At 43.5% G+C, this 23,565-nt stretch overlaps 1 protein-coding gene across 4 annotated transcripts in view; it reads left to right on the top strand.

Annotated features, from left to right (window-relative positions):
* NAA35 (N-alpha-acetyltransferase 35, NatC auxiliary subunit) overlaps positions 1–23,565 on the top strand; it is a 478,604-nt gene that overhangs the window by 288,517 nt on the left and 166,522 nt on the right. For all 4 annotated transcript variants that reach the window (XM_085633095.1, XM_085633094.1, XM_085633092.1 and 1 more), the window contains exons 14-15: positions 3,374–3,480; positions 3,579–3,645. In XM_085633095.1, coding sequence (XP_085489221.1) covers positions 3,374–3,480; positions 3,579–3,645 — 174 coding nt within the window. The remainder of the gene's footprint in view (positions 1–3,373; positions 3,481–3,578; positions 3,646–23,565) is intronic.

The raw sequence follows: 23,565 nt of genomic DNA, 5'->3' as shown, positions 1-23,565 counted from the left end.
ATCCGTCTCAGGGTCAGTTATCAGATTTAGTGTTGGGTGACGGTTGCACTCGTCGCTCTCTGCAGTGGTGGAATCCACCAAACTTTTCCAAAGGGCGGCTCTTTATCTAACCAATTCCACAGACAGTGCTAACAGCAGACTCATCACTCACTGGTTGGGGAGCTCATTTCCATACTCACACAATTCAAGGCATGTGAAGTTTGCAGTAAAAGCAGCTTCACATAAATCACCTAGAGCTTCTAGTGATATACAATTCAAGGCATATGGAGCCTGCAGCAAAAGCAGCTTCACACAAATCACCTAGAGCTTCTAGTGATATACAATTCAAGGCATATGGAGCCTGCAGCAAAAGCAGCTTCACACAAATCACCTAGAGCTTCTAGTGATATACAATTCAAGGCATGTGGAGCCTGCAGCAAAAGCAGCTTCACATAAATCACCTAGAGCTTCAAGCGATATTTCTAGTGCTCAAAGCCTTTCAAGTTCACTGTGTAGGCAAAGCTATCCTGATGTGCACAGACAACATGACAGCAATGTATTATATACAGAAACGGGGGAGGACACACTCTGTCCAGCTGTCACAGCTTGCATAGACCATCTGGAGATGGGCCATACGTCACAAAATGTATCTCCTCACAGAACACCTTCCAGGAGTAGACAATCAAATCGCAGATCTGCTCAGCAGGCTAAGACAATAGATTCACGAGTGGGAACTCCACCCTCGAGTTCTCCTTCCGTTCTTTCAGATGTGGGGCTTCCCAGACATAGATCTGTTCGCCACACACCAAAATGCCCAAGCTTCGCCTCCAGGTATCCACACCCATTGTCCAAAGGCAATGCACAATTGATAAAATGGTCAGGGATGTTTGCCTACGCTTTCCTGCCTCTCCCACTCATTCCACTAGTAGTTTGGAGGCTCAGGCAGGCGTCCCTGACACTAATCCTAGTTGCTCCCACAATGGCCCGTCAGCCTTTGTTCACCACCCTGTTGGAGCTCTCAGTAGTCTCTCACCAAAAACTACATCCCACATCCAATCTCCTCACTCAGAGCCATGGAGAGATAAGACTCCCAGATCCCGGTCATCTCAAACTTTCGATCTGGCACCTGAAGTCATAGAGTTTGGCTACCTCAATCTTCCGCCAGACTGCATGAACCTTATCAAAGAGGCGTCCTACTACAAGGACGGGCGTGCTATGCAGCAAAGTGCAAGAGGTTTGTTATTTTTTGTAATAACAATCAAATCTACCCACTTGATGCTTCAGTTCAGAACATCACCTGCTATTTACTGCATTTGCAACGTTCAAATTTAGCATAGACAGCCATACGCTTACATCTTGCTGCAATAGCCGCATACCTTCAAAATAGACAGCAGCTGTCTCTTTTCACAGTGGCTGTTATTAAGACATTTATGGAAGGACTCAAAAGAGGTATTCCCCCAAGTCTTCCACCTGCCCCAGTGTGGAATCTCAAAATTGTCCTTACCAGACTGATGGGTCCACCCTTTGAGCCATTGCACAAATGTGCGCTACAATTTCTCACTTGGAAAGTTGCTTTCCTCATAGCTATTACATCACTGAGGAGAGTGGGTAAGCCTCAGGCACTTACCATAGAGGAACGATTTTTACAAGTACACCAAAACAAAGTGGTTTTTCGGACTAATCCTAAGTTTCTGCCCAAAATGATTTCTGCCTTCCATATCAACCAATTTGTTGAGTTGCCTGTGTTCTTCCCTCAACCAGATTCTGTTGCAGAACTTGCTCTACACGCCTTAGACGTTAAAAGAGCCTTACTCTATTACATAGAAAGAACAAAACCTTTCCGTAAAACAAAACTACTTTTTGTGGCTTTTGCTCCATCTCACAAAGGCAATCCCATTTCAAAATCAAGTATTGCACAGTGGATAGTCAAATGCATTCAGACATGCTATGCAAAAGCAAAAAGAATCCTAACAATTCCCCCTAGAGCGCACTCCGCTTGCAAACTAGGGGCTTCTGTGGCTTTCTTAGGAAACATCCACATAGATGACATCTGCAAAGTTTCAACATGGTCTACACCTCACACTTTCCCAAAACGTCATTGTGTAGATGTGTTAGCAAGACAGCAAGCTAGTGTGGGCTAGGCAGTTCTACATACTCTGTTTCAAACTACTGCAGCAGCTACAGGTTAACCACTGCTTTGGGAGATTACTGCTGTATAGTCTATGCAAAGAATGTGATCTACAGCTCACATGCCTCAAACGGAAAATGCTACTTACCCAGTACTGATCTGTTCTTGGCATGTAGAGCTGTAGATTCACATGCGCCCACCCGCCTCACCAGGTACCTATACCTGTTGCAGTAATATCTTACCTAGATACATACACATGGACATCTCGATTCTACTACTCTTACTTAACTCTATTATCACCCTCTGCGGGAAAACAATCTAACAATGGAGTCGATGCCCATGTGCACTATCACCGAAAGGAGGAGTCACCTACCTTGTGACTGGAAAACAAAGTGCAAACATCCGTACCCAACACTAGATGGCAGGCTATGCAAAGCATGTGAATCTACAGCTCTACATGCCAAAAACCGATGCATACTGGGTAAGTAGCATTTTCCTTTCTCGTTTCAAGATAGCCTCCTCTTTCCACTCTCTTTCTTGGGTCATTCTCCACCGTTCCCCTCCCTTCCCAATACATGTTCTTGTAATAGTCTGCTTCTGTAGTTAGACTTCATTTAGAAGTTTTTAAACATTTTCTTGGGAAAACATTCAATTTTAAAGTATAGATGTTTAAACCCTAGAGTCACTTCCAGCCCTTGTTAAATTTACATTCAATGTAGAGGCTAGAAATGGGCTGGTTCCACTTAGAACAATTGGAAAAGGGTGAGTAGAATCGTCATGACCAGTGAGTGCTGGCTGCAGGCTTTGTTTTTAATTAGGAACCGTATTTTTGGAGGACTAAAGTCAAACAAGGTTCAGCGTTTGGCAGATGTGAAGGCATCTTTCCCCATGTATATCTAAAAAATTACATTAGTGGATAGATGTCTTTTAAACTTGGGAGTATAACTTTGCTCATAAATATTCTAGTGTTTCTTCAGAAAAGTAAAATATTTCCCAAGTTTTCCAAAATTAATTCATTTGTTAATTTGGGATAATTACTTTACAGAGACTTAACCTATCAAATCGAACTCTATGCCCAAAGGGGAAGAGCCCAAAGAGGTTAGGATTATAAGTGTTTAAAAAATGATTAATGCCTGGATCAAGTCTATACTCCTAATTTGTGTTCTTGGTGACAGTATAAACCGCATTATAAGTAAAGTAATTCTGGTAACTTCACATACAGAATAAACTACTTGAAATTGCTGAACACAAGTACATTTTTTTTAGACTACGTTCCTGGTCGATAACAAGAAGGTGTTTGGTACCCATTTAATGCAAGACATGGTGAAGGATGCATTGCGAGTCTTTGTTAGTCCTCCAGCACTTTCTTCCAAGTAAGTTGTACACATTAAATTTATGCACGTGGGTGGAATAAATATTTGGAAACTCAGCCAGGACATAAGCTGTTTTAATGTGCATTTTTGTGTTTCAGATGTTACCTGTACAACAACCATCAAGCCAAAGACTACATTGATTCGTTTGTGACACACTGTGTTCGGGTATGTCAAATTAAAGATGTACATTTAGTATAAGCTTGCAACTTGGTGGCAACACGATGTAGCTTGTGCTTAGAATATTCTAATACCCTTTATAGATGTAAAGTTGATTCCGAAAGTGGGCTTGCTGATAACAAAGCGTCATTTTTAGTTTTACCTCTCGTGCCAACAGATTCAAATCTTTTCATTCTAGTTTAAACTAATGGTGGGTGGCCTGCTTATAAAGTAAGATTTCAGTGTGTTGCAGCAGGACAGGTGAGTGCCCCACCTCATTCTTTTGGTATCTTACAGTGAACATGTTTAGCTCAACAAATGTGTGATCAATCTTCTTTGTATATTGTATGCCCTAGCAAAAATAAAATGCTTGCTAAATGTAAAGGAGTATTGTGACTTTTCAAAGTGTTGGGACATGTGAACAGGTGTGGCACTCTACCTTGAGTGCCCGACTGCATATGAAACTGGTATCCCAACTTATATTTTCTCCATGGCATCACACTAACCTAGCATGTGCACAGAGACCTAGACCCGACTGTAATAAAGTGAGTTCCTGTAAGAAATTATATTAACTGGGGTGGGTGACTTCCCACTTTAAAGAACAATTGCAATCCTTGTCAGGGTGCACCCTCAAAGCCACTAAATTAACATGAGTACAAACCCCTGGGAGCTATGACACAGAGCAGACAGGTTTCACTTCTAGCAGTGTATTAAGTATTTATGCAGGACCAAAAAGTAATATGTTGGAAATGTGAAGTAATAAAAATCCCAAACTAAATTAGAAAAATAGATTAAAACTTAATAACCAACACCAAAATGACTAAAATCCAAAAAGAGGAAGTGGAGGCATGAATTTTAGAAAGTTTATAGTAGGAATAGCGCCAAAGAAGCACAAAGTGCTAATGATAGTCCGTAGTCTTGGTAGACCAGGATCAAGGCATCATTTCATGCTGACCACGTTGAAGCGTGGGACAGCTACACCAACCATGTTCATCGTGTTCAAAGATTTACCCTTCTGACTTTAGTCTTTTAAGTCCCAATCCACCACAGAAGTACTCTTCTAAAGCCCCCCATGTCCTCGAGGAAGGCACTTAGGGACTCACAGGTGTCAGGCAGAGGCCAACAGTAGGGTCCAGTTCTAGTCGCTACTGGGCAGCTGGGAAGTTACAGGAAAGGCATCTTGTAACTTGTTGTGTTCCATAGCTTTACCAGGAACTCATCCTTATTGACCCTTGCAATCCACTTCTTTTTCCTGGTTACTAGAGAGACTAGGTCCATTCTTTCACAGCTCTTCTCAGGCAGCAGGTTCAGTCCTTCCTCTGATCTTCCTCAGGTCCAGGGGTGTTCTGTAGTGGGTGCCTGGAAATGTCACTTTTATGCCTGGCACAAGCTAGTGAGTGGGAATGACCTTGTGTGCGTATTATGGGAATCCTAGTTTCCTCACACAATACCAAACTCAAGTTAAATCTCAAAGACAATAGTCTGGTAGCACAAAACTGAGTTTTCCAGCACCCAGACAGTGGATACTCGAGAATTGTTCTGGCATGCTTTTTTCCCTTTTTTTCAAGTGGGCTTCAATGTGTTCTGTATAAAAACAGCATACCTGTCCAGCGTCAAAAGGGATTCTCACAGACCCCGCCCTGCATGTTCTGTCAGGTTCTGGGGATTCATTTCTGCCCATTCAGGTGAGCCTCTTGTTTGCTCTTGGGAGGCATTTCACACTTTTTTTCACACCTATTCAAATGCTAATTGTTAGCTGGTAGAAGTGAGTGAGAAAATGCAAATTCAGCCTCCAGGAACCTCAGGCAAGGTAAAGGTAGTTTTCTAAAAGTTACTTTTCTTTAGTACTTATTAACATTTCAACTTTACCATTGAATTGGATTTTTATTAACTATTAAAATAGTTGCTTTATCATTTGTCTAGCTAATCCCTTTCCTTAGGCACAGTATTAGGATTTTAATCTATACTCATGCTTTCTATGTAGGACAGCTAGGCCTGCCACAGTGAAAAATAGCCTCTGGGTGTGTCACTGCAAGAGCATGTTAACATTACATTGCTACTTGTCCTACTTTTAAAAAACACGCACCCTGCTTTGTGAACTGCAACGTCTACTTAGGAGAAACTTGCTAATATTCAAAAGGGAGGTTTGGAGCCGTCAAAATAATTTATTTTGACAGCTCGAATTGCAGTTTCTACACTTCCACTGTCGGGCTACATTGATAGGCCTGAAGTCATGTTTTACACCGTCACTGGAGTGAATGGCACAATAGGTCCTGCAGTCCACTATTAACATTTAACTTACAGGTCTTGGGTACATTTTGTAACGTATACTAGGGACTTGTTGGTAAGCTAAATATGCTAATTAGGAATACACCAATTCGACCACGTGTAAAGTGGGAGCACATGTATTTTACTACTGGTTAGCATGGGTAAAGTGTACAGAGTTCTAAAACCAGCAAAAATATAGGGTCCAGTAACAGGTTAACAATAAGAGGGTTACCACACAAAAGATGAATTTCCCACAGATCCAGAAACTGGTCTTTGACCTGGAGAGTGGCACAAAGTGTGTCCCAATGGTGGGCATTTAACTACCATCCAACCCACGAGTATATCACATAAAGTGGTGGTGGTAGCGTTCTGTGTTTTGCAACTCACTAATGTGACACAACCTTTTTCTCTGTGTCAATGGCAGGCAAACATACGGACTTCTTTAATGTAGATTTCCGCTGTTATGTGAAAGCAAGAAGCATGCATATCTAGTGTGCATGTTGTGTGCATGCATGTGCAGTGAGTATGTTGCACATGTGTGATAGTATTACTCCGTATGTTGTTACATACGGGGCACTGGGATCCAATTTGTATGCCCTTGATTTAGCTTGGCACAAATTGGAGGATGAGAACAGCTTCTCCAGATGTAGTGAGGAGACTACCCCGGCCGGTGATTCCATTATTGAAGACACCGCTGACACGGTAGTATGGAGCAGCAATGCTCTAGTTACTACAAACAACGTCAGGAGGCCGCCCGGCAGGATCATAGCTAAAAACCCAGAAGAGCTGTGGAAAAGAGGCGTGGAAGAAGGAGACAGGACAGTGATGGACTGCTCAGCCGAAGGAGAGAGAATTGAGTAGACAACATCGTAGGACCTCTGCGGACCGGCTGAGGCTGAGGAAGAAGCTGAGGACGAGAGGAAGTCAAACCCGCCCTCCGGGACACAAGGAGAGGACACCAAACCAGTTTCAGGTGTTGAAGACGCCGGCAACGACCCCTGAACAACACCAAATGTGATTGAATCCAGAAGCCAAAGAGGACAGGAGGATGCTGCGGTTCCCAACACCCCAATCCCAGAGGAGGGCCATGGCCCCGGGCAAGTACAGCTTGTACTTTTCTTGTCTCTATGTAAGTGATGATCAGGAGTGAGGCTACTGGTTCAGGGGGGTACACTGTTTAGGTGAAATGAGACACGTTTTCGGGAGAGTGCACTACACTCGCCACATACTCAATGGTGGCCACTAACGGTGAAAGAGGGAAACTAAAATAGCTTAGTTTCTTTGAGTCTATCAACACTCACACTGTCCTCTAAGGTTTTGGGAAGAGTAGCCGGTGACTACAGAGTGGAATGAGGAAAGAACGGAGAGGGTGTGGAGCACCGCAGTGCATCCACGATAACCCTGGGAAGAAGACCTCCATTGGAAGGAAAGAGCTGTCTAAGCAAAACTATAAAACCAAATAAAAGGCTGAAATCCATACCTTCATATTTGTATATGTCTTGGGGAGACGACACCAGACAGCCTGCATTCCTATAGCTGGAGGATGGAGACCCAGTCCCTGAAGTGAGGGAGGATTGAGAAAGGTCTTTGTTGTAATTATATTCCTATTACTATATTTTCCCCTTCTCCATCATCTACCCTTTCCTTTCATTGGAACCTTCCTCTATCCTTACTTCTCCCTCTTCTTCCCCCTCCCTCTTTCCCCTCGATTGGTACAACCCATCGGTTGGCCGAGAGGCAACCTTAGAATGTTGGTGACAGAACCTTCTCTGGCAGAGCAGCTGCTGGATGTGCAACTGTGGAGGTGGAATAAAGACGTTTCTTACCTGAATCTGGCGTTTCCTTAGTCTTTGCAACACTGGCGACGGCGTGCCTGCGTAAGGGAGCAGCACCCTCCTCCATCCCTTCTACGTAAATCCAGAGCTGGAAACCTGCGTATAATTTACCTTGTGGCCCACAAGGTCGGGTACTTTTCATCCATTGAAAAAGATAACGAGCAGAATAACTCTGACCGACGGAGTTCCAGCACATTATTGAAATTGACTTGAACTGTTTGTCAGAAAGTGAAACTGCGCTTCATTTCAAAGGGGACTCAGAGGTCTGTGCCTTCAAACATCGCCTCAACGGCAGACGTGCAGCTTATCTCACTTGCTACTGGGCTTTGGTCAGACTTTCAATCAAAGCGCTGCCGTACCTTCAGAGTCTCTGTCTTGGGGGCCTTCCAGCGCTCTAGCTACAGCTGCTGACTTCCGAGCAGCCGATCGGCAACAGACTTCGTGTGGCGGTGGGACAGCATTTCCCCGCTTGCGCAGTCTTGTGCAGAGTCACCCCTCAGGCCCATTCGACGCAAAAATAACTTTCGAGGGGGAGCGGAGGACAAAGCTCGCTTCTGCCTACGCCTGTACCCGTTTGGGGGCGCCCCCGTCAGCCTCGCCTCGATCTGTCCGGACAGTGTGGTACTTCCTGAGGCGTCGTATCCGGAGGCGTGCCAGGTCAATAAAAGTGTGCACGGCCCTGTGCATGCCCCCTCTGGTAGTTCGTCATCTGGGCAGGACTTTAGTGAGGAGCTGAGGGGAACTCTCTCCTTACAGCGCACCTCAGCGCTGTGCCTACAACAGGAGATTACAAATTCAGCCCGCACATTTCCATTTCACGGTGACAGGCACACCTCTTATATTTCTACGCTGCATGTAAAAATATGATGTATATTTTCACCTAAATTGCTATACATCACTATTCACAACATCGGAGCTTTTAAAGCCTGTCGTATGTTATCCAGTCGGCACCTCTTAATTATCACGGTGACAGGCACACCTCTGATATTTCGTGATCAGTCGTTTGCGTCCCTTGAGGAGGCTCCAGCTGATCAAAGCTTGTGATTTCAACTACTCAAGCCAGTCACACCTTCTGTGTTTCTCAGTGCCAAGCGCACACCTTCTAAGCTCTTAAAAAAAAAAAAAATGTATTTCAAGCCCGTCAACATTACTACAGTTATAGGCACACTTCTCACAGGTTGTTGAATGAATATTTTGCCGACCACCTCATCTTCACAGTGACAGGCTCACTTTCTCTTGGTCCAATACTCCATAGCCACATGTTCTAAACGGATCTTGCCTGCTTACTGTGACTCTTAGTGATTGGCACACCAACAAATTAAGCTGTGTTGATTATTTTTCTTCTCCCTATCACGCAGGGCCCCTTTTCAGCTTGATCTTCCTCTTCAACAACTTTTCCATATTTTTTCCACATTTTGTTGTTTATCACCTTTCCACTGGCAGTTCCAATGATGGCTGCTAGTATGGTTCAACCACCGCCATTTTTAAACGAGTTTGGGGAACCAAACAGCCCGTGGAAGGAATGGGTGAAAATATTTGAATCTTACTTGCTAGCTATTGGAGGGGAGAAGTTTAGCGCAATAAGAAAGCAGCATATTTTACTACACAACCTTGGTACGCATGGCAGAAAGATTTTTGACACACTACCAGACATACAACAGGGTTCCAACTTAGCTGATGAAGAAGTGGACCTTTACAATTTGGCACTACTTAAATTGAAGTTACACTTCGGAGACAAGGTAAACATCGTTCTTGAATGACTCCATTATTTTAGCAGAATCCAAAGCAAGAGAGTGTTTCCAACTATGTCGCTGTGCTAAGGGGTTTAAGTGAACTGTGCTAATTCGGGGATCTAAAGGATTCCCTTATTAGAGATCAAATTGTTAGGTGTACTAACAACCCTAGAATTCAAGAAAAACTACTACAGAAGCAACCCAATCTTCACGATGCTATAGAGATAGCAAAATCTGTAGAACACACAGCGTTATGTATAAAGGAAATGAAATCACCAACTAATAAAGAACAAGTGTCAGAAATTGCTGATTTGACTGTAGAAGATACAGTCTGCAAAGTGAAAGACAAGAGCACTGACCACTCACGCACAAATGAAACCAATAAACTAAAATGTTATAGATTCGGCAGTAGTAACCACCTAGCTAATAACCCTAATTATCAAGCCAGAACATCTACTTGCAGAAAATGTAATAAGAAAGGGCACTTGGCTAGGGTGTGCCACAGTATCTCCCACAAACCATCTGGTGTTAACGAAACGCCCGAGAACAAACTGCAGAGTGTGAAAAAAAATTGTTTTTCAGATTCATGATTGCAATGTGATCAATCAGATAAAGTACCCACAGTGTGAAGTAGGCTTAGATGGGAAAATGATAAGGATGTACTCAGACTCATGCTCACCTTTTACACTGCTTAACATTTCGAATTTCAAAAACATGAAGATATGTGAGGAGAATGAACTACTGGTTGCAGACATTTCCCCTAGTAGCTATACCAGGGATTCCATCCCTATAAGAGGGATGATGAATTCATGCATCTCTTTCAAAGACCGTTCCACCACAGGCAAGGTCTACATTGTCAAGGAAGGGTCCAATCTCTTGGGGTGGCAACACCAGAAGGAACTTGGGATCACTCTTTACCCTAAAAACCCAGAACAGGTGCTTGTCATAGACCAGGAAGTATCAGGTAAAGCGATTTGTAGTCATTTCCCTGAAGTGTTTTCAAAAATAATTAGGGCTCCTTAAACATTACCAGCACCACATTAAGTTGAAACAGAATGCTAGACCTAAAGTACACAAAACCAGACCCATACCACACCTCTTGTGGGAACCACTTAAATAAGATTTAACCAAGTTACAGTATCTAGGCATCATAAAACCTGTTGACTGTTCTGAATGGGTTGCCCCCATCGTCATTGCTAGGAAGGCGCGGGGGGAGGACATCAGGCTTTGCATTGATCTTAGAGATCTTAATGACAGCATACTGATTTAGAGACACCCTTTGCCCCGCATACACGAAATCCTTAGCACCATGGGTGAGGCTACATGCTTTAGTGTCCTAGATCTTTCTATGGCATACCACCAGGTGGAGTTACACCCAGATTCTAGGGAACTTACTGCGTTCACCACTCCCCTAGGCACATTCATGTTCTGTAGGATGCCATTTGGTTTGGCCTCAGCGGCCGCTGTATTACAGAAGATAATGCAACACATTCTAGAGGGCATACCAAAGACCTTATGCTTCCAGGACGATGTCTTAATTTACGGTGTCACCACAGAGGAACATAACATGTAACTCTTCCAAGTTCTTACTAAATTTAACGAGGCAGGTCTAACACTGAAGGAAGAAAAATGCCAAATAGGTGTAACTACAGTCGATTACCTCGGGCACACTATTACAATGGATGGTTTCAAACATAAAATGTGCCTTGTAGAAGCAGTGAAGAATGCTCCTGCTCCCACCAATAAACAAGAACTTTTATCTTTCTTGGGCCTAGCTGAGTACATGGCCAAATACGTGAAAAAAATTGCAGATTTGACTAGCAATCTTAGAGACCTTACAAAAGGTCACATACAATTCAATTGGCAAGAGAAACACCAGGCAACTTTCGACATAGTGAAATCTGCAATTATCTCCACCCCGTATCTTTGCAATTTTGACCCTAGCAGAAAGACAATACTCACTACGATGACAGCAATAAGGGACTTGGTGCCACTCTATTACAGGTCATTGATGGCAAGGAGCGTATTGTAGCATTTGCCTCCCGCACCCTTAGCAAATCTGAAAAAAATTGCTCTGTGATTTAAAAAGAGGCATTCTCGTGCTTCTGGGCCATCAAGCACATTACATTCTATTTATGGGGAATACAATTTGCGGTGCAAACTGACCACAAGCCCCTCATTTTTATGTTCAACCCAAAAGGAACTTTTAACAGCACACTAAGAGTGGCAAGATGGGTGTTGGGTCTAGAGGGATTCTGTTTCAAAGTAGAGTATGTTGCGGGAGAACACAACTCAGCTGTGGACTTCCTTTCAAGAGCACCCCTAAATGTGGATGAACAGTTTGAAACCACAGAGTACCCAATCCTAGAAATCCACTCGTCCACCATAAACCCTGCTGATTGGTCTGCTTGCCAAAGCCAAGATGATGTCTTAACTCAATTAGGAAACTACATGTTGCATGAGTGGCCTGACACGCAATGAAGTCAACCAAGAAATAGGTAAATTTTGGGAGGTCAGACACAAAATTAACCTACACCAAGACCGCGTTTGGAGAAATGACAAGATAATACCACCGGCAGGATTGAGGAACAAAATCATTGACCTGGTTCATGAAGGCCATCTGTGGCGTAGTTTGACAAAGTCCAGACTTAGAGAATGCTATTGGTTTCCTGGCATGGATTCTTTGGTGGAAGCCAAGGTAAAGGACTGCAACGTGTGCGCCGATAGTGATAAATCTAAGATTACACCAAAAGCACCAGTGTCTCCTGTATCCATAGCGTGCAAATCATGGGACAAACTAGCCCTTGATATCATAGGTCCCATCAACAACAAGCATTGGCATAGCCAATAGGTCTCGCCTTTGGGACCTTATAAGTATTTAGCCATGCAACAGTTGCATAACGAAATACTTATACGGTCCCAAAAGCGAGACCTATTGGCTATGCCAAGCGTCCGCGAAAGTGATCGCGATCAAACATCAAAGCGGCCGCGAAAGTGAAAGTAATTGCGGTAAAGCGCGGCGCGCACGCCCGTGCACATGCACTGTAGCTCTAGGCTGGCCTGGTAGCACTTTTTGGAGCCCTCTCAATAAGTCTCGCCAGACCAGCGCATGCGCTGGGTCAGGCGAGACCTAAAAAGGGAGTCACAAAACGTTTTGCATTTGTGTTAACGAATTACCATTCTCACTGGGTAGTCATCAGGATGGTTAACCAAACGACAACAGAGACACTTAATACATTTCTTAAGAGACACATTCGCATCCGAAGGCATCCCCTCAAGTATAGTAACAGACAACGGGGTGCAGTTCACTTCAACAGCTATGATGTCATTCTTATCTACTTTGGGCATCACCCAGTTAAAGACAGCTGTTTACTGTCCCAGGGCCAACGGCATGGTTGAGAGGGTCAACAGAATGATCAAAGAGAACATCCAACTTGCATGCATCAACCAGTTGCTAGTTGAGAGAGTTATACAAGAAATGTTATGGGCCTACCATACAACACCGAATCAAATCACTGGCACCTCCCCATTTTTGTCCCTCAAAGGGAGAAAACCTGGTACCAAGTTCTTTCCCAATTGGATTGGTGGGGGGGAAACCGTGGAGCAGGATGAGGGAAAAAGAAGCAGAAACGTCGATGCACATCAAAACAGATATAAATGTTACTATGACACCAAACATGAAACCAAAGAACAGAAATGGGTGTTTGGAGACTGGGTGTCAGTAAAAAGACCCACACGTAGTGGTGAAAGCGATTCCAACTTCTTTGACCCAATGAAGATCGTGGAGGTAAAACAGGACACTGTCTCCCTCGAGAATGGTCAAAATTGGAGCATGGATAGATTGTCAATATCCCCTGCTCCAGACCTGGCTCTGGCAGGTTCCACCTGCTCAACTAACACCATAATCATCCTCCCGCAACACTGCAAGGAGGAATAATAAGACTGGGTTTCTCTATTAAGACTTTTATTACTCAACATCTTTCATTGTTGGTTGTATTCTTGCTGAGTAACTTGTCTCCTCTTCCTTTAGGGGGAAAATGTGTTGTAATTGTATTCCTATTACTATATTTTCCCCGTCTCCATCATCTACCCTTTCATTTCATTGGAACCTTCCTCTTCCTTACTTCTCCCTCTTCTTCCCCCCTCCCTCTTTCCCCTCGGTTAGTACAACCCTTCTGTTGGCCGAGAGTCTACCGTAGAATGTTGGTGACAGAACCTTCTCTGGCAGAGCAGCTGCTGGATGTGCAACTGTGGAGGTGGAATAAAGACGTTTCTTACCTGAATCTGGCGTTTCCTTCGTTTTTGCAACAGTCTTCTTCAGAAATTCAGTCTGGGCCTATTTAGCAATGAACTACTGATTAGTTCTTCCTGTGCACTGCCATTTTGTAGATGGTAAGGGCTGTGTTTTTTGTTGTTCAAGGTTAGGGCTTTTCTAGGCTGGATTTATTCCTTTGTCTGTCCCTGATAACTACTTTTGGAAGGCGGGTGACAGCCAAGTGCATACATTTCACGCTTAGTTATGCCCATGTTTTATACTCCAGTTTGGAGCCAGCCCATTGCTTCCTTCTGTAAGAACTATCACTTTGCAAAAAGACTGTCTTTGGAGCAGTCGAAAAATGACATTTGAAAGAGAACTTACCAAAGCCGGTTTTGAAGCCTTAGACAGTCTCTCCACATTGCCTGTGTGGCAAGCATGTGTAAAAATGCAATCCAAGCGACCATACTTTTTTTTCTTCTTGCTTGACCAAGGAAGGCAGCACACCTCTGCATACTGTAAGAACTACTTTGTAACCAGGGCTAGTATCATCCCGACAGCCAGCCTCTCGGAGGTGAGTGAACATCCCTTCTAGTTTGCACTATCTGCTGGAAGAGTGGAGGGTGTGTTCCCGGTATGTGGAACATCCAGAGAAAGCAGACTGTCCTAGAGTGTGAAGCCACAAGTAACCTGCGCCATGAAGTGGCCCCCCCCACCTCGATCTCTCAGCATGGTTGTCAGGTGAGTAGTTCTAAGACTAGTACAGATCAAGTACCACTTTGATGCCCAGCAGTCCATTGAGGGCTTGACAGATTGTTGCTTCTGCTGATGTGACGGAGAGTGAAGTGGGAAGTCATGATCGGCCCAGAGGCTTGAGGCAGAAGGTAACTTGATCTGGAGGCCACCGCTGCCGAAGAAGCAGATTGCAATGCAGAACTGACTCTCCGATCACTTCCTGCAGACTCTTTCCTGAACGAAAATGCATTCTGTGGGCGGGAGCACAAACCACAAATCCACTGCTACTACAAATTCCTTGATAACTTGCAAGTAAATGCGGGGCTTAGCCTGTCCCTCGAGCAAGAGTCTAACACATGCAGATGAGTCTGCTGCACATGCTTGAGACTTTTGCTAGAGAGTTAAAAGATTAAACTGAGTTTCATTTTATCTGTGTGAGAATTTGAATCGATCTGCACATTCTTTTCAATTCATATGCAAGGGAGTACCTATATGGGTGAGGCCTGGGGTCCAGTATAAAAAAGACAGAGGCTACAGCTACATAAGGGAGATAATTAAATAACAGGCGGGCTACACTGCAAGGACATTGCGTTAGTTAACATATATGCCACAGAAACAGACCAACTGTTCTCCTCAGTCAAATTATCACAGCACTTCGACTGTACAATACACTACCCATTAGTAGTAGTGGGGGGAAATTCAGCTGCTTTGCAGTGTGGAACTTGATAGGTCACACCTGCCATTTCTCACATGATCCACACATAAAACTACAAAGGCCCTAAATACTTGGCTAGTGCAGTGAGCCTGATTGATTCATAGAGGGTAATCTCCCGGACCTCAAGGATTACTCCTGCTATAACTACATGGACATGTTAGACTAGACTGTCTAGTCTCTCGAGATTGTTTGCTCCTCAAATACAAGCGGCAGTGAACCACACAGAATACCCGGCGAGAACTATTCTGACCAGAAGCCACCGCTTCTATTAAGGATATGGGGTAGACTGAGAACTGCGATTCTAACGTGGAAATTAATGGGTAGAAATGGCAGAAATCCTGGGTAGAAGGAGTAATATTCAGCCAAATAGGATCAAATATGCAAAATGATTTCGGGGTAATGAATGACACTGCCCTATTACTGTTCACCTTAGCGATCGAGCTGTTGGTGTGCACAACCAGAAAGAGGTCTTTTAGAGGCATTGAAATCTCCTTGAGGATCCAATAGGCCCTTAACAGCTCAATCTTGCAATCTGACACCTGAGGTCTTAGAATTTGGATACCTCGATCTACCTAAAGAATGTATGACAATCTTAAAAGAAGCAAGAAGACCTACCACAAGAGCATGCTATGCAGCTAAATGGAAGCGTTTTGTACATTAATGTGATGCGCAACACATTAACCCTTCTTCTCCCACAGAACAGCAACTAATATGCTATCTGTCATATTTACAAAAGTCACAATTAGCATACACCTCAATACGACTACATTTAGCAGCTATTGCGGCATATTTACAAAACAGAAAACACCAATCTCTTTTTCGTATTCCTGTAATCAAATCCTTCATTGATGGATTAAAAAGGATCATTTCACCACGTACACCACCAGCATGAAATTTAAACATTGTACTAACACAGCTTATGGTACCACCATTTGAGCCTGTGCACAATTGTCATATACAATTTTTAACAGGGAAAGTAACTTTCCTAGTAGCAATAACATCATTAAGAAGGGTCAGTGAAATACATGCTCTCACCATTGAAGAGCCTTATTTCCAAGTCTTCACAGGCAAAGTTAGTTTACGTACTAACCCGAAACTTTTACCCACGTTTATTTCCCCATTTCATTTAAATCAAACCTTGGAACTACCAGTTTTCTTTCCAAAACCTCAAACTGTTGCAGAACTCTCCTTACACATCTTTGATGTTAAAAGGGCACATGTGTACTATGTGAAATGTACTAAACCCTTCAGGAAATCCAACCAACCTTTTGTCTCCTTTACTAATCCAGCAAAAGGAAATGCTATATCCAAAGCTGGTATAGCAAGATGGATAAAGTGCCCTAAAATACATCATGCTAAAGCAAAAATAACATTACCACATGCACCAAGAGCTCATTTAACAAGGAGAAAAGGAGCAGCCTTGGCTTTTTTAGGAAATATACCACTCAATGAGGATTGCAAAGCTGCAACATGGATAAACCCACAAACTTTTACAAAACATTGTGTGGATGTTCAATCAAGACAACAAGCTCTTGTTGGACAAACTGTCCTTCAAACATTATTTCAAACAACTGCACCATCTTATGCCTAAGGCCACTGCGTGGAGGGGTACTGGTTTACAGTCTGTGCATAGCATGTGTAACTGCAACCAACACATGCTATGAATGGATTATGTTACTTTCCCTGTAAGTGTCTATACGTAGCGTGTAGTGCTGCAGATTCACATTCACCCTCCCAGGCAGTTATTAGATAGTGACAAAATACGTACAAAGCAGCAGGTCTAACAAAAGAACGCTTAAAAAGCAGTCTATATCCTCACTTTTGTCATGGCAAAACAAAACTTTCTGAGGAACAAAGACTTCAACATGGGCAATGCTTTGAGGGGGAGGAGAATCGATGCCCCACGACGATCATAAAACTGCCTCGAGAAAAACAACTTGCAATGTCCGGGCCCAACACTAGATGGCAGGAGTATGCATAGCATGTGAATCTGCAGCACTAGATGCCACGAATAGATGCTTACAGGGTAAGTAACATAGGGGCACATGCATCATTGGAAATTGCAGTCGCAAAAGGGCAGATTTGCAGAATCTGCCCCTTTGCAACCGCAATTTTTAGGTCTCGCCTGAACCAGCGCATGCGCTGTCTGGCAAGACTCCAAATCAAATCAGCTTTATTCGGTGCATTACAATTCACCATAAAAGCGACATAAATAAAATATACATACAATACATTCATTAATTATTCGACCTGACATTTAAAAAAAAAAAAAAACATTGTCCATTTACACATAGGCTGCTACTTTCCATCATACATTTTCCATTATTAGTACATAAAAATAGACAACAATTCCTAAAGTGCTAGTGCTATGAGTAGAATATGAATTGATAAATGCCATTGACGACCTAAAAGACAGTGATTTCTAAATACAGTAAAAATGATTTTTGATGTAAAACGACATTTCTTAACTTAACCTTGATTTGACCCTGGATGTCCCCTGGTGTTTCTTATTTTAAGTGCAGCTTGTAAGAAACTTGTGATGCTTGCCAAGGTCAATGGGTCTTCAGCCCTTTGTAAATATAGCAGGGCAACCTTAGCTTGCCTAAATTTACCATTTTATAATAATCTTATTAAATAACGACGTCTGGGAAAAGAATAAAAAGGGCATAACAATACAAAATGAAGGGTGTCCTGCGGAGATTTATTATCGCAGCCGCAAGCACCTTTCTGCTCAACTGTGGTGGTATATCCCGATGGATCCGCTAAAACATGATGAATAAGGTTGAGCCTAAAACGAGTGAACAAGAACCTGTTCTGTCCGTTGTATATTAAACCAAGATATGGTTCCATAGCAACTACTGTCTTAGACATGCTGTAGGTACTGGCTAAAGGCTTTCTACCCTCAGTGTTAACTCTGTGCTCTTCAGCTTTTTTCAGGAGCAAATCCTTAATCCTATTCTTATCTTGGGGTATTATAGTAGTTGGGTTAGTGAAGAGGTCTATGCAACCTATTCCTTCCAAAGATGTTTTTACATATCTGAGCCACGGGATACACATCCCTCTATCCCTGGTCAAACAGTCTGCTATAATTTGCCGTCCAAGTTCTACATCAGTATTGGACCAGGTCCTAATCCAGGCCATGGCAGGTCTTGACTGGATTAAGTCCTCAATGTATGGTCTCCCTAGTTCGGCATGGGTAATGTATGCTGACGAACTCTGAGGAATTTTTAGGATCTTACGAAAACATTTATTTTCCTCAACCTGTATTTGTTTGGTCCCAGCAAACCCCCATACTTCTGCTCCATACATTATTTTGGCACAGCAGACGGAGCCGTAGAGGTGCATGACCTGCTCAGGTGACCAACGACCCAGCCTTCTTCCATGACTCATCATTGCTCCAGATGACGAGATCAGCTTTATACTCGGTTCTTCAATTAAAAATTTTAAATTTAAAAGCCCGTCAAATAAAAGACCCAGGTAAGAAAAGGTTTTCACTTGTTCAAGAATGTGTGACCCTATATGATAGGTACATTTTTTACACGGTTTAGCTCCTGCTAACAATACATAGGACTTTGTTAGATTAGCTGACAAATCTAAAGTGTTCATAAAATCAACAAAACCGTCTATTAGCCTCTGCAGGCTTTTCGGCGTACGTGCCAAAAGAACCGCACCGTCTGCGTACAATAGCACTGGGACAGGGCGATGACCCACCATTGGAGTGTCTGCGTTCAAGGTGCACAATGATTTTTCTAATTCGTTAATGTACAAGGAAAATAAGAATGGGGCCAATATACAGCCCTGTCTTACTCCACTTGTACAACAAAAGTATCCTGTTGTGTCCCCGGCCAGGTTATACCGTACCTTTGCAGAGGTTTTCCAATGTAGTGCTCTCAAAATATTTATAAGTTCTGGGTCAACTCCCAATTTTGTCATGAGTGCCCATAATTTTTCTCTATTTACGCGGTCAAATGCCGCCGAGAGATCCATAAACCCCAAGTATATCGGTTGTTCACTGGCTATAGTGTATTTTGCCACCAGTAAATAAAGGTTCAGGCATTGATCCGTAGTTGATCTGCCTGTCCTAAAACCATATTGAAAATCTGAAATTATATGGTATTCCTCGGCCCAGTCCAATAGGCGGTTTAAAATCATTCTGCCTAAGACTTTTGCTGTCACGTCAATCAACGATATAGGGCGATAGCACTGCGGATCATCTTTTTTACCTTTTTTAAAAATGGGTACTATTATTGCTGTGGACCAAGAGCGTGGCATACCCACTGTGATAGCCTCATTAATTACACGTGTCAGGATTGGTGCCCAGAATTCTACCTTATATAAAAATAGATCAGGTGGTATACCATCTGGGCCTGGTGCCTTGTTTTGTGTTAGCCCCAGAATTCCAGCTTTAACTTCTCCAATAGTGAATTCAGTCACTGCCCTCCATGGGCACAAATCCTCTTCCGCAGGGGAATTTACGATTAAAAAATTATATAAACTTTTAAAATGAGTGGACCACTGCTCGGGGAGGATGGTTGTGCCAATTATCGGTGCTGCGACATCCTGGAAACATGGGTTATTTATAATTTTCCAGAAAGTGCCTAGATCTCGCTTTTCCGCAGCTTCCCTTAAAGATTCCCATGTTTGTGATTGTAAGGCAAATCGTCTACATTTTGTAGCCTTTTTGTAAGCAGCCCTGCACTAGATAATTCTCAATTTATCTCTCGGTCTCTGTTTCAGGCTTTTTTTTAGATCCTTATGTGCTCGTGAGTAGTCTTTGTTAAACCAGCTAGGCACATTGTTGTGTTTCACTGAACGGGTAGATTTTAGTAGTCTGTCTATATGATTGGCCATTGACTCAAATGCATTTATCACATCCAAACCTCCAACTAGGGGATCACTACAGATTTCGAGCTCTTTTCTCCCATCCGTAATAAAGGTTTCATAAAAGGCAACTCCCATCAATACAGGACCATCTTAAACGTCTCCCCTGATCAGTTACTTTCTCAAGACTACCTTTCTGTGATCCTCTTCTGTCTCTAGAGACTGACTGATTTTTAATCCAAAGCGTAAGTGGGTTATGGTCGCTGAATATACTCCAGTCAGTGGTCCTCTCTTTTATCCACTGCCAGAATATTTTTGAGACTAATACAAAGTCTATCGTTGAGCTACATCCCCTCCCTTTAAAGGTTATTGGGGCACCATTTCCTTCTTCTACTGATACCAGGTCGAGCGTGTATTTTAGTGAGTAAGCTTTCACAACTTTTTCTAACTCCCTCCCCTCCTTGGTATGTTCGAGGTGCAAACCTTTTGATGTGGTACACCCAGACCACATGCCCCTACGGAATTTTACGTTTGGACATAGGTGACAGTTTAAATCACCCACTAAAATAATGCAAGGGGCCACTGTGGAATTACCCTGCTCCATTGCACCGGACAGATGACTATTCAGGTCAGATAATATTGAGCCTTCCTTACTAGAGACTATGGCATTATAAAAATTAACTAAAATAATGCACATTTTATTTATTTTGAGTCTTAGGCCCTGGAAATAATGGGAGTTCCAGTTCAGATTAGTCCATACACCTTCCAATCTCAAATCCACATAGGTGACTAATCCTCCACTAGCTCTGCCCATAGTTGATTTTTGTGCCGGGACAACAAAACACCCATACCCTTCTAACTGGAAGGGATTGTAATCAACCACCCATGTTTCCTGGAGGCATATCACATGAAACCTTGCTATATATTCCCTCCATTCAGGGTTATCAAATTTTGAAGCTAGGCCAGCTACATTCCAAGAAACTAATCCTAAATCATCAATTGATGATTTCTCGTTAGTAATTAAATTACTGATCATGGGAATGGTTAGTCAATCAACCTCCTCCAGTCCAGAGAGTGTTGCAAACTGATTTGAGGTTGGGACATTAAACGTTGACCCTGTCGTTGACTGGGTGTTTAAGCGTGTTAAACACTCATCTCTACCTACCAAGATCTTGGGGTAAAAATAACTTAGGTCATGTGTAGCTATACCTCCCTCCTGACCCCCAGAATACCAATCTCTAATATGGTTTACCACTCTGTAGTCCCTAAAGTTAACAATGATTGCATCTCCCTTTTCATTTTTTGGGCGTCGTCCCACCCATCCTAACCTTCTGACATGCAGAATTTCTCTGTCTAAGTTGGCGGGTAGTGGCCTATTCACTCTAAGCCAGTGCATCACCTTATTCTTGAGGGTCTGGTGGCCTTCATGATTCTCATTTGCTAGCTCTGGTACCTTTGTGAGTACAATAACATAGGGTTCGGCCTCTGGTGGGAGATCTATATGCTGAGATGATCCCTCAAAATTTCTATCTATGTGTTCCCTCCCACACATCTTATTGCACTCAGAGTTCTTCTTGTTTATGACCCCGCTCTCTCTTACCTTCCTTGAGTCCGGGTTCGTATTCTGTGTGGCCAGGCTAGTCTCCCTGGGTTGGAAGTTTGTCTTTACACTATTTGTGTGATTAACTAAATTCCTCACTGGCTCTGATACCGGACCTGAAGGGTTCAGAGTGCCCATTCTCACAGTTATTTCTCCCAATACTTTGGCATTAGCCACGCCATTTTCTTCTATTGACACTAGCTGTTCTGTCATCCTTTTTACCCTTTCCACCAGGGGTGACAACAAAGATTTAATAAGTTTTTCTATGTCACTCAATAGTTCTTGATAGGGATGTGCTGCCAGACTATCTGGGCTAATTTTAGGATGACCGGGATCTGTTGTGCTTATGGCGCTCATAGGATTGTTTGATGTTTTAACCCCACCTTTTTTCTTCTTACTGGTGCCACTGGTCCTTTTTTGCTTTACACAACTGGACATTGGGTCTTTTTTTTTACTTGTACTATTTATCTTTATGGAGGTCTCTTTTGCCTGGGACTGACCCTCATTAAGGTGTTCGAATTCTGTCCCTGTACCATTATCTGTGGTGGCAAGATCTTTCAGGCTTATTTGAGTATCTACCTGTGTATGAAGCTGTGGGCTGACATCTATGTCGCCTATTTGTTCAGGATGTATAATACAACTATTTTTATGAGATGGCGTGGTAGCTAACTGAATGGCCCCCAACGAAGAGCGTTTCCTCTGTAATTCAGTTGATATGCGTCTTTCAGTGTGCACAATTTCACGTTCCAGCAGTGAGGTTGCCCTAGTGATGAATTGATCTAAGGTACCCCTGACAGATCCTCCCGCCACTGATTTCCTATTTGTACTGAGCCTGGTATTCATTGTGTGTATAATATAAACCCAGGGCCTCCAATGTAAAACTAGAATCTAATTTTACTGGGGATACTAAAACTTAACAGTAACAACCCCCCTTGGAGATTCGACCCCCCGTACTTTTGAGCCCTCTCAATGCACTCTAGAAGCTCTACGTATACAAGTGGCATATGAGTTCAAAACAATATATATTTTTTTTTTTTGCCGTTACAATATCTACCAGGCTACTTCGAGCATGGGACCCCAAGCGGCCAGGCTCAGGCACTCATGTGCCACAGTCTTTTGGTGCATCCGTACTTACACGTCGATGTCCAGCGGTACGCGTTAGGAAGTATGCCCAGCCCAGCCTTCTCCGGCCCTTGACGGGCAAGGACGGGCCCGCCCTTCGCCCGGGCGCTGCCCGCGCGCGTCCCGCGCTGCGGGAGGCGCACCGGCCTTAAAAAGGTTGTCCCGCCTCAACTGGCTGTGTGGGCGTGGCAATCGCAGGGGTCTCTGGGAATCGTGGTTCAGGGCAAAGCACCGCCGCTCCCCTCGTGGCTTGCTGGCAAGATAGTAACGGTGTAGACAACAAGAACTCGGCCGTTCCCCTCACGGCAGGATTAGTGATCTCCAAGCGCATCCCGCGCTGCGGGAGGCGCACCGGCCTTAAAAAGGTTGTCCCGCCTCAACAGGCTGTGTGGGCGTGGCAATCGCAGGGGTCTCTGGGAATCGTGGTTCGGGGCAAAGCACCGCTGCTCCCCTCGCGACTTGCTGGCATAATAGTAACGGTGTAGACAACAAGAACTCGGCCGTTCCCCTCACGGCAGGATTAGTGATCTCCAAGCGTGGCAAGACTCATTGAGAGGGCTCCAAAAAGTGCTACCAGGCCAGCCTAGAGCTACAGTGCATGTGCGCGCGCGCGCGCCGCGCTTTACCGCGATTACGTTCACTTTTGCGGCCGCTTTGCATAGCCAATAGGTCTCGCTTTTGGGACCTTATAGGTATTTAGTTATGCAACTGTTGCATAGCTAAACACTTATAAGGTCCCAAAGGCGAGACCTATTGGCTATGCCAATGCTTGTTACATTTGGGATGCATCATGCCAAATGCAAAAATCGCTATTTAAGTAATCGCTAAATTTGCGATTACTTAAA

Source organism: Triturus cristatus, chromosome 2_1, assembly GCF_964204655.1.
Source record: "Triturus cristatus chromosome 2_1, aTriCri1.1, whole genome shotgun sequence".
Taxonomy (NCBI): domain Eukaryota; kingdom Metazoa; phylum Chordata; class Amphibia; order Caudata; family Salamandridae; genus Triturus; species Triturus cristatus.
The sequence above is the reverse complement of the archived record's forward strand: the minus strand, read 5'-3'. Positions and strand labels throughout refer to the sequence as shown.